The 12564-nt window shown below is 41.4% G+C and overlaps 1 protein-coding gene across 1 annotated transcript in view; it reads left to right on the top strand.

Moving 5' to 3' along the window:
• Positions 1 to 12564, top strand: part of LOC139463885 (protein OS-9-like) — a 62768-nt gene that overhangs the window by 26474 nt on the left and 23730 nt on the right. The window contains exon 14 of the mRNA XM_071245296.1: positions 5142 to 5315. Within this exon, the coding sequence (XP_071101397.1) occupies positions 5142 to 5315 (174 nt within the window). The remainder of the gene's footprint in view (positions 1 to 5141; positions 5316 to 12564) is intronic.

Below are 12564 nucleotides of genomic sequence, written 5' to 3'. Positions count from 1 at the left end.
AGTCAGTATACTGTGTCTGAGTGGGATATTCATGTTAAACTACAGCATGGTAACTCAGTGTGCTAGCACTGTAAATTAGCATCAGTCCGGACTACTACAAGCAGCCACACACACATGTGCATGCACGTCGCTATATAAGTGCAATAATCTTGGACGCGATATTAAACCCCATTTCACCTCTCCACCTCCATTCTTACCATCCTGTAGATGTCAGTGTTGAAGCAGATCATTTTTGTGGTAATGGGAAATAAAACCTTGTTTCTATCCCAGTATACCAATATTATGTTTGTGTAGGCACAGCGGTCACGTGTCGTGTGACCAGGGAGTCTATGCGAGACTTGTATACGAATAGGGTCTGTGGTTTGGTATTATTCATGCTGTTCCGGACAACCACCGTGCTGAATTGTAATTATTTTGTGACATGGGGGCTTATATACGTAAGTGAATGGGAAGTAAATGCAGTGTTTATTTTATTAATGTGTGTAATATCTTTTGTTTAACGTAAAATGTGTTGTATACATGGGGTTTATTCACAAAAGAAATCAACTGTATTTTTCAGTTTAAGACGTCTTGAATTCCAGCGTTTATATCAGCCATGTCATCACAGTAATGAGAGCGACTTTGTGCGTTGTTTAACGCCACACTCAGCAATATTACAGCTATATGACGTCGGTAAATAATTCAATCTTGAACAGAAAATCCAGATGACATCATGAGCATCGATCTAAAACAATAGGGATACGATGACATGCATCACCCAAGTCAGCGAATCTGACCACCCGATCCCGCTAGTCACCTCTTACGGCAAGCATAGTCGCCTTTTACGGAAAGCATTGGTTGCTTAATGGTATGTTTCTGAAATCATTGTGAAAGTTAACAAATATGGTGACAATATGTCCTAGGTGGCAGTGTGTTTCAAAATTTGTGCACCTCATACATGTTCTGCTAAGAACTCAATTAAATATCTCCCTGTTGCCAAGGAAATATCTTATGAGTGTTTAAATTTCTAATTTTTGAGGCAAAGTACACATAACCCCTAAATTCCTCTCAAAATGATGACAGCTGTTTTTCTTTCACAGCTATTTCCACTGATGTCAAGGAATTCTACTTTCTTTGTACACAAACAGTGAAAATTTTGTGATTTCCAGCTGTGTTTTGTCATTGCGTATGTTCAACCTGACTACAAAGCAAGGTAATGAAATGTGTGTGTGTATGTGATAAGTAGTCAGTTATTGTGGCAACTTTACACACGTGTGTGAGATGTGTCAACCCACGTCATCCCCACCTGTTAACAGTTCACTTGTAAGATGTCATAATTTGTTGTGTTCAAGTGGTTCACCGCTGTCTCAATATTTTCACTCTGTTGTGCAGAATCCGAAATTGACGCAGATGTCTTGAAGTTTGGTTTTATTTTTATTGAGAAAGAGCAATAATAGAATGATTGCAAGCATGTGTTTTGAAACCAATTTTTTCAAGCAGGATAATGTTTTTGTTATTTTTTTCTTCATTTTCAATATTCATTTTCCCCTTTGATCAACAGATTTGTACCATGTTTCTTGAGATAATATTTATTGAAAATTTGTTTTGTTAGTACTAGCAATAATATGTGCAGATACCAGTTTTAATAATAAAGGATTTTCAAATTTAACAAATAGGATGACAGCTTTATAACACATGTTATGATTTGGTAAATACGTGTACTGGTATGATGAACTGAATCAAAAAGCAGTTAGTCTATCAGCTGATTACAGTTAAATTGGTTGTTTGTCATGGTGGTTTTAGGGATCCGTTGGGACATGTTCAAATCATTATCATAAGTATTATTATTAGTTGTCCATGTTGTTGGAGGAACGAAGGTTTGTTTCTTTGCTGTTTCATGTGACAGTCACCCAAATTAAAGCTTTTTTATGGTGGCCTGTTAATAATTGATCCTGGACCAGATAAACCTGTGAGCAATGATCCATTCAGTCACCTCATACAATTTGCATTAGGGAACTTTGGACCATTTCTAACAGTGTATATGGGGTTGGATTCAGGGTTAAAATAGAGAAAAACAAAACATGACTATTTTGACATATGTACGTAGACATTGGTATAACAAGTAGTCAGATAAGCTCATCTCCTCTCCTCTCCTCTCCCTGCCTCCTCCTCCTCTCCCCTCACTCTTTACTTCACTCCTCTTTCCTCCCCGCAATAGGGCTGAGATATTGCTGATGCTAAATTGTTAGCCAGTGCTTCACCCACTCCTCTCTGTTCCACTTGACTTGCTCCACTTTCCTCCCTGCAATAGGGTGAGATATTACTGATGCTACATTGTTAGCCAGTGCTTCACCCACTCCTCTCTGTTCCACTTGACTTGCTCCACTTTCCTCCCCGCAATAGGGCTGAGATATTGCTGATGCTAAATTGTACCCAAGTCATTCACCTACACCTCTTCACTCCACCCTGCTCCACTTTCCTCTCCGCAATAGGGCTGAGATATTGCTGATGCTAAATTGTAACCCAATCATTCACCGACACCTCTCTGTTCCACCCCACCCTGCTCCACTTTCCTCCCCGCAATAGGGCTGAGATATTACTGATTCTAACTTGTTAGCCAGTGCTTCACCCATTTCTCTCTGTTCCACTTGACTCGCTCCTCTTTCCTCCCCACAATAGGGTGAGATATTGCTGATGCTAAATTGTACCCAAGTCATTCACCCACTCATCTCTGCTCCACTAGACCCGCTCCACTTTCCTCCCCACAATAGGGTGAGATATTGCTGATGCTAAATTGTACCCAAGTCATTCACCCACTCATCTCTGCTCCACTAGACCCGCTCCACTTTCCTCTCCGCAATAGGGCTGAGATATTGCTGATGCTAAATTGTACCCAAGTCATTCACCCACTCATCTCTGCTCCACTAGACCCGCTCCACTTTCCTCTCCGCAATAGGGCTGAGATATTGCTGATGCTAAATTGTACCCAAGTCATTCACATACACCTCTCTGTTCCACTCCACCCGCTCCACTCTCCTCCCTGCAACAGGGCTGAGATATTGCTGATGCTAAATTGTAACCCAATCATTCACCCACTCTTCTCTGTTCCACTCGACCCGCTTTACTCTCCTCCCTGCAACAGGGCTGAGATATTGCTGATGCTAAATTGTAACCCAATCATTCACCCACTCCTCTCTGTTCCACTCGACGCCCCTCTTGACATGGTTGTTTTACTTCCACTGCTGAGCGGGTACAACTGGTCCTGTTGTCCTAGCAAAACAATTCCCAGTGCGAGTCTCATCCTTTGGCTGTCAATTTACCACCCTTGGTTCTACCCCCTCACTGCGCTGACAAAGACACACCATGATTAACTCACCGAAATACATTCCGAGCAGCATTAAACCCAACTCCCTCTAAAGCTATAACCGATTATTTTATTTTCCAGCCTTAAATACTTTAGTCCTCGTTTCTTACTCATACAATAGATGAAGGATGATTAATAAATGAATCTACATCTATTTCTAGCGTAAAAACAGGAAGTTTACTGGAATGTGTAATCCGGCCAGGCACAGTTGTCCCGTATAAACATTACACAGACCTTGAAGTAGATCTTGTTGAACCTCGTGTGTCACACACAGTGATTAATACGGCTTCTTATCCGGAGAACTCGGGGCTGTGACAACATGCTTCATTCACGCTTTGGAAAAAAACATGATTTAAAGGCCCAGTGTGTCTTCAATTTGTAAATGTCTTGACCTTTGAATAATTACTTAATGGCTTCAAATAACTGACAGTTAGTTTGGGTCGGGATACCCCAGTTTGAGGAAATCCATTGTCATTTGGGAGAAGGATGTTTTATTGCATAATGAAAACAAAAACACTCCTTTTCGTACAGGTAAAAAAGTTGATGAAGTCAACCAGGTCAAAACATTTTAAAGAAATAAACTACGAGTGGGAGTTGTTTATCATACAATAATACACTGCTGGGAGAGGCGCAGCCCCGAATGGTTTATTTTCCCTGCAGTGTTTTATTGGCGATAAACAACGACCATGAGTTGTTTATTTCTTATATGAGATATTAACATAATGTACAGCCTCTTAAAGGATGTTGATGAAATGTACAAGCTTTAAAAATATTTACCCAAATTTTATTAATGATGACTCCCTGAATAGAATCCGACCTCGGATATGTCAGACAAGTCCATTTTATGAACAGGTGGGTGAAGTTTGCTATTTCCTGCATATTCTCGCGATCCTCATGTCGATTGTCTTTAACTTTTCTCCTGATACAGATTGTCATATCTCTCCCACTTTTGGGGCGGTCGGGTAGCCTAGTGGTTAAAGCCTTAGCTTGTCACGCCGAAGACTCGGGTTCGATTCCCAACATGGGTACAATGTGTGAAGACCATTTCTGGTGACCCCCACTATGATATTGCTGGAATATTGCTAAAAGTGACGTAAGACCATACTCACTCACTCACTTTTGGATACAATTGTTTGGCCACTGCGTATACCAGCGTAGTCCAGCTACTTCTTTGGGGAACAACTTGCAAGACACTTACCTTTGAAGAATAACGTTGTCGAATACATGATGTTATCAAAGTGCGAGCACATCTTCGAATCTCGAGAAATGATGTCATGACAGAAAAATGTTTTAACATGAAATAAACCATGCTTGTTCTTGGTGATTCGGGGGGTTTCTATATAATATCACCAGTTGGGCTAGTACACTTTCAAGGTTAATTTCAATCTCTGTTTCAACCCAGGCTTCACCATCCGTACCCACCCACAAACATTATTGATGGTAACATACAACTGTGACTGACCCATGAAGATCAGGGCTAGAATAGGTCTTCAGCAACCCATGCTTGCCATGAAAGGCGACTATGCTTGTCGTATGAGGCGACTAATGGGATGAGATGGTTGGTTAGACTTGCTGACTTGGTTGATGCATGTCATCATATCCTAATTGCGTGGATCAATGCTCATGATGTCAATCACTGGATTGTCTGATCGAGACTCGATTATTTACAGACTGCCATCATATAGCTGGAATATTGCTGAGTGCGCCTTTAAACAACAAACTATGAAAACAAAACTGCTGTTGCTAAATGTTGATTTTGTCTGTGTGAAGTTATTGACTGTGTTGCCTTGTGTTTCAGACACTCCCGGCACAAAGGGGGATGTAGCGGATGATGACCGGGTGAAAGTGCGGGTGACCAGAGTCAAGGCGGGCGATACAGTCAAGGCTGGAACTGATGTGCCAGATGAGCAGAAACAGCAGTTGGAGCAGACGGTCAAAGATGAACTCATTAAAGCTGGCTTGGACACCGGAGGTATGTTCAGCTATTACTGGTGGAAACCGGTTTCCTATGTTTGTTTTCAGTTTTCCCTGATATTGACAGAGCAAGCTGACCCATCCAGTTACCTTTGGTAATTTGCACCTGCAACAGATTAGAAGGCTTGCATTAATTATCCTTGCTGATAAATGATTTTATCATACCTCCATGTCAGAATGATGAGATCTGATTGGTCCATGTGATCTTGATAAAATACTATGTATCTACCCTTGGAGGGAAATAAATTTCTCAATGGGTGAATATATCCCTTATCCCCTACCACAAGCACGACAGGCTGCAAGTGGATTTCTGAGAGGCAGAGTAAATCCCTTTTCCCTTCTGCATGCTTTTTCTGAGTCAATGAAAGTCATGTGACTTAGCACAGTTAACTTCCGCTCAATCGAACTGCTGTTTTCTATCAATTTTGAATTTGTTTTAATTCTTTGACAATGTCATATAAAAACATGTTGGTAAGATAATTTTGTTGTAGTGGATCACTTGGGGAACATGGGATTTTTTGCGCCAAACATGGTATAAAACCCCATGTACCCCTTGTGATCCTCCTAAAACTTAATGGTGGATGCAACTTGATTGGCTTCAACTTGGATTCGGACAGGTAACATGGATAACCTTGTCTCATCTGTGACATCACAATTTAATTTTCAGATACCTGTGAAGATATGCTTGTCCTTAGAGGTGACTAGTGGGATTGGGTGGTCAGGCTAGCTTGGTTGATGCATGTCATCATATCCCAATTGTGTAAATCGATGCTCATGATGTCAATCACTGGATTGTCTGGTCCAGACTCGATTATATAAGGACTGCAGTCATATAGCTGGATTATTGCTGAGTACAGCAAAAAAACAAACACAATTTCGCAGAATCGCTTCGCTTAGGTGTGCCAAAAAACGCTGTTACCAGATTAGTGGATAACATGTAAATGAACTTTTCCAGATTTCCTCTGTTAATTCATTTGTTAAATATTTCACGAGAGGGATATCAATGTAAAGAATTTTGTTTTCGGAAACCGACTACCTATATCTTACACAGGGTAGACCACAAACCTGGTTGTCATGACTGAGATGTGGTGATAGATGGGTGTGTTAGCAATTGTTTAATTTTATATCACAGGAATTTGTTATGAAAGTCTATTTCGGACACCAGGAGGCTGTTTTGGGCCAAAGTTTCATACAGTGCTTGAGCTTGGGAGCCTTTTGACTTTTGTCTAAGATAAATCCTCTGGTAAATACATCAGCCTGATGAGGATGCAAGCAAGTGGTGGCAGCACATCCACAGGTTGTTGTAGGGAAGTCCTGTCCATGTGTTCACCATTGCTGGACAATTTAGAACAATCCTGCCTGGCTTGCTGGCAAGCTTGACATAACTCCCACATCAGGCACAGCTCAACTCCACCGTAATGAGAAGGGCCTGCTCAAACCACAAGCCTTTTTTAGGGGTCTGGGCCCTGTATTTGAATTATGCCAATGAAATCTTCAAGTTCAGGTTTGTCTGAAAATCCATTGCCCCAAAAGTTTGACTCCTTGTTGAACTTATTCCTTATAATATTAGAATTCAGTCGTTGAATAGGTGTGAATACAAAATTAATTTTGTCAAAGATTTCAATATGACAATTTTCACTTAATCATGAAAGGGAGTTTTCGGAATTGAGCATGAAAGTGTCAGTGTCACAACCCTAAGGTAACAGACTGCCTCCATGGCCTAGTGGTAGAGCGTCTGCCGGAGAGTGGAAGGCCCGGGGTTCGATCTCTGGATGCGTCATACCAAAAGACATTGAAAGATCTTACTGGTTGTTACCCTGCCTTGTGCTCAGCATTAAGGGGCTAAAACAAGGACTGGTTGGCTCGGAGTCAGTATACTGTGTCTGAGTTGGGTATTCATGTTAAACTGCAGCATGGTATCTCAGTGAGCTAGCACTATAAAATCGGCATTAGTCCAGACTAGAACAAGATCACACACACCCACACACACACACACCCACACCCACACCCACACCCACCCACCCACACTCCCACACACACACACACACACGCACACACACACACACACGTGCATGCACATTGCTATATAAGTGCATTAATCTTGAACACGACGTTGAACACTATTTCACCTCACCTCACCACCCAACATGCCCAAAGGTTACAAGTTTAATATTTAAATAGATTTAAGTACTTTAGTAAGGATATCAAAGATCCCCTTTCATTTCAAAGACTTCATGAGAATTACCATTCAGCTTGCTTGGTGTCCCCCTGGTGTCTGTTATATTGTTAAAAGAAGCATCAAACACAACTCTCTCACTCAGTGAATAATGTAAGCTCAGGGGATCAAATATGCTAAAGTATGGAGGGTCATGTTAGTTTTGTTTCAGGGGTCAATTAGGGTCAATTAGGGGTTAGTGTGTGATGTTCCTGTGATTTATTCCAGCAAATGCATCCTCAGTTGGGGATCCGGAATTGGTCCCAAGAAACTTGTAAGAGGAAACTTTGATCAGGTGGTCAGGCCCAGTGACTTGATTGATTGCATTTCATTGTACCCAGAGTGGACCGTTGATCATTATATCAATCATTCGTTTGTCTGGTCCAAATTTGTTTATTTACAGACTGTCATCGTATTACTGAAATATTGTTGAGTGCAACATCAAACAACAAACAATGCAATGACAAATAAACTGTAGTAATGTGAAAGAATCAAGTAAGGATAAGATATATGGATGAAAACTTCTTTTTACAATTAGGAGCGACGTGTCGGTGTAGGTCCCTAAAGCTCCACTCACTCCTCCCTTAAGCTCCACTCACTCCTCCCTAAAGCTCCACTCACTCCTCCCTAAAGCTCCTCCCACTCCTCCCTAAAGCTCCACTTACCCCTCCCTAAATCTCCTCCCACTCCTCCCTAAAGCCCCTCCCACTCCTCCCTAAAGCTCCTCCCACCCCTCCCTAAAGCTCCACGCCTCCTTAAAGCTCTACGCCTCCCTAAAGCTCCACTCCTCCCAAAAGCTCCACGCCTCCCTAAAGCTCCATGCCTCCCTAAAGCTCCACGCCTCCCTAAAGCTCCATGCCTCCCTAAAGCTCCACGCCTCCCTAAAGCTCCACGCCTCCCTAAAGCTCCATGCCTCCCTAAAGCTCCATGCCTCCCTAAAGCTCCACTCACTCCTCCCTAAAGCGCCACTCCTCCCTAAAGCTCCACTCACTCCTCCCTAAAGCTCCACTCCTCCCTAAAGCTCCTCCCACACCTCCCTAAAGCTGCTCCACTCCTCCCTAAAGCTCCTCCCACTCCTCCCTAAAGCTCCACTCCTCCCTAAAGCTCCATGCCTCCCTAAAGCTCCACTCCTCCCTAAAGCTCCACTCACTCCTCCCTTAAGCTCCTCCCTCTCCTCCCTAAAGCTCCACTCACTCCTCCCTAAAGCCCCACGCCTCCCCAAAACTCCACTCCTCCCTAAAGCTCCACTCCTCCCTAAAGCTCCTCCCACTCCTCCCTAAAGCTCCTCCCACCCCTCCCTAAAGCTCCACTCCTCCCTAAAGCTGCACTCCTTCCTAAAGCTCCTCCCACTCCTCCCTAAAGCTCCTCCCACTCCTCCCTAAAGCTCCACTCCTCCCTAAAGCTCCACTCCTCTCTAAAGCTCCCCTCCTCCCTAAAGCTCCAATTCTCCCTAAAGCTCCACTTCTCCCTAAAGCTCCAATTTTCCCTAAAGCTCCAATTCTCCCTAAAGCTCCACTCACTCCTTCCCAAACTCATGCGCTAACTATACATTAACCATTGTTAATTTCACCTCATGCAACAGTTCACCGCTTACACAATTCCCAACACATGTGATGACCTTCAGAATGATTTCTAATAAAGTGCATCTCCTTTCTAACATAGTCAAATCCTACCTGTCAATAAAGCCCCTTATCATCCCTTCTCCTTTCTGGTGTAACCAACCATAGGTACTGTGTTACTTCACAATCAATATCCAGCTGCTCTCAAGTCATTGCCCTGAAGGGGTTCCAAGTAATTTGAGTCCGGGTCAACAAGTTCTTTGTATGATTTCCATTTGAAAACTAAACTCAGTCTGAATATTGAAGTATTTTCAATATGCAGCCCCCATGATGATGAATAACAGATAACAGACAATATACTACTCGAAAGAAGTTAAAGAACGCTTGATTCTTTGATACGGCTATGGTTAATCTGTCATGGCTCCCTTGCAACATATTGCATTTTTTTGCAACATATTGCAACAGGTATTGCAACATACAGGCTTCCAATCATGGGTGTGACAGAATAAGTATAGTAATTTGAAAGAATCAGGTGTTCTTTAACTTCTTTTCAGTAGTAATATACTGCTATTTCATTTTCAGCAGTTGATATGATTCCAGACATGGTCTAACATGTCTTAGGCACTTATATCATGTATAAATTCAAACCACAGCATGCTATCGTCGGCCACCCATATTAACAAGGCATGGCGGCAAATAAAAAAATGAACATCGCATTATTGTTGTCGTGTTGTTGTATGGGAAAGAATTTCCTGCCCGACGAAGGTTTGAGGAAATCAGCAGTCCCGTAGGAAATACCTGTCTGGGTTTGGGATCGATGTAGGCTGTTGGCCATTGCAAAATGATTTGCCTACATGCGTAATACATGTTTGACATGTATGTACTCGTGTGATCAAAACTGCTTCACTTTCAGACAAGTAGACTTACGTCTTTGACTTCTACGCAGAAAAGTTGCTTGTGTTTGAAAATAACTCAAAATGGTTTGCAGATGGAATCCTCTGAAACGGTGGTGGTATGCAGGTTTAATCTAAATTCCTTTGGCAGTTTTAACAGTAAATCGGTCAAAAGTATCCCTTTAAACACTTATAATTAGGTAATTGTTAGATTTTCACCCGCCTCACTACCAACCTGCCATCCATCAGTTTATTGTCCCCAAATATTTAGACCAAAAAAATCACCAAAAAATCCCTTCTTTCTCAACTTGATTACATTAACCATATGTGGTCCTCTTGTGAATCACATCCATCAACAGTCAATGTACATATATACCTTTTAAGGAAATAGTTAAAAAGAGTGAAAAATATAATGTCTCCTGCATCACATTTTAGAAGAACTTGAATGAAAATGTAATTATTTATTTATTTGAAAAGTTCTTGAGAAAATTGCTTTTCCTTTTATGGCCTTCCTTCATGATTTGTTGAAATGTGTTTCCCACAAGGCAAAGAGCATTCTGCTGCCAATGGTTCATTGTGTTATGTTCCAGCAAGCACCATGGTGATACAGTATCGTGTCTTTACATTGCGGTACATTCCGACAGTTGTTATGATACATAACTGACAAGGGTACACTGACGTGATGTTGCAGCAAGCAGCATGGTGATACAGTATCGTGTCTTTACATTACGGTACATTCAGACAGTTGCTATGATACATAACTGACAAAGGTACACTGACGTGATGTTGCAGCAAGCAGCATGGTGATACGGTATTGTGTCATTACATTATGGTACATTCAAACAGTTGCTATGATACATAACTGACAAGGGTACACTGACGTGATGTTGCAGCAAGCAGCATGGTGATACGGTATTGTGTCTTTACATTACGGTACATTCAGACAGTTATAAGGTACATAACTGACAAGGGTACACTGACGTGATGTTGCAGCATGGTGATACGGTATCGTGTCTTTACATTATGGTACATTCAAACAGTTGCTATGATACATAACTGACAAAGGTACAATGACGTGATGTTGCAGCAAGCACCATGGGGATACGGTATTGTGTCATTACATTATGGTACATTCAGACAGTTGCTATGATACATTACTGACAAAGGTACAATGACGTGAGGTTTTCAGCAAGCAGCATGGTGATACGGTATTGTGTCTTTACATTACGGTACATTCAGACAGTTGCTATGATACATAACTGACAAGGGTACACTGACGGGATGTTGCAGCAAGCAGCATGGTGATACAGTATTGTGTCATTACATAATTAAATTTTTGTTGTGTTCATTTATACCTCCTCCATTCTGATTTTAGGACTACTTTTATTACTACAGAATGTCGAAGCATCCCAATATTACAGTCGAAGGAATTCCCTTTCTGCTCTTGTCCAAACTACCCTTTGAAACTGAAGGCCGAGAAGGAATGAAACAGCAAATGTGCAGGTTCTCCCTTGCCTGTTTTTTGTCCGCTCACTGCGCTCCTCAAATTTCATGACTTTGGGCTTCATTTCTAACCTGCATTTGTCCAACTTTGTCTTCCCGTTCTCAGGGAACTCATGGCTGTAACTGACTACGTCATTTGAAACAACCGCCTTCTGAATCTCCCGGACATACTTGTTCCGGTTCGTTACAGTCTGACTGTTGCAGTTCTTCTCGCCTCTTGCCTTGTTTGACAGGTCCGATGACCTCTTAGATCCTACTCTCCTTTGATTGGCTACTGACTTTGTAGGTGTGTCAAGTTATGTGCATAAATTAAACAATCATCTGATTCGTGTCACGCCACAGTATGTATTCCTACACCTGGAATGTGTATCAATCCCGTCATTTTTGTCTCCTTTAAAACTTTTCTTGGTTAAACTATTGTAGATTGTTGTCGAATTTAATTATAAGGATTGACTGTGGACTTTTTTTGGTTCATTGAGGTGTGAATAAAAAAAATAATGCGTTAACTTTTGTAAGAATCCGCATAACATTTTCAAACAGTTTGCACATCAGTTTTTGATTCAGACCTCAATGAACCGAAAAAATCCACAGTCAATACTTAAATAAAAAAGTTGTTATAACACATAATTTACAAGAGTTCACTGACATAATGTTTGAGAAAACAACATGGTGATACAGTATCATATCATAACATCAGACAGTTGTTATGATACATTATTGAGAAACTGACAAGGGCTGTCGACTGTTCATATTGAAATAATCAAAGAGAACATCAGATAAGTTTATCTACTAACGTGACATGGGGTAGAGTGGGTGTGAGGGGGGTAGGGGGGGATCTTAGTTTGGTTTAATTTCACTCCGTATGGCATTGTTCTAGTACTGTTGGACATACATTGTTCTTCAAATGTTAGGCTCATCTACTCTTCTCTTGTTCCTCATGATGAAAACACAATGTCAAATAATCCTTTTAAAGAAAAAAAACCCAGTTAAATAGACCCATGCTATGCGAAAGTTCCAGAAAATATGTGCAACATGTGTTCGATTTTAAATAGTTTAATGATTCCAATGCCAACCACA

The sequence above is a fragment of the Haliotis cracherodii genome, unplaced genomic scaffold, assembly GCF_022045235.1.
Source record: "Haliotis cracherodii isolate W230 unplaced genomic scaffold, xgHalCrac1.p SCAF_16, whole genome shotgun sequence".
NCBI lineage: Eukaryota > Metazoa > Mollusca > Gastropoda > Lepetellida > Haliotidae > Haliotis > Haliotis cracherodii.
This window is presented reverse-complemented; position numbering and strand designations above follow the sequence as displayed.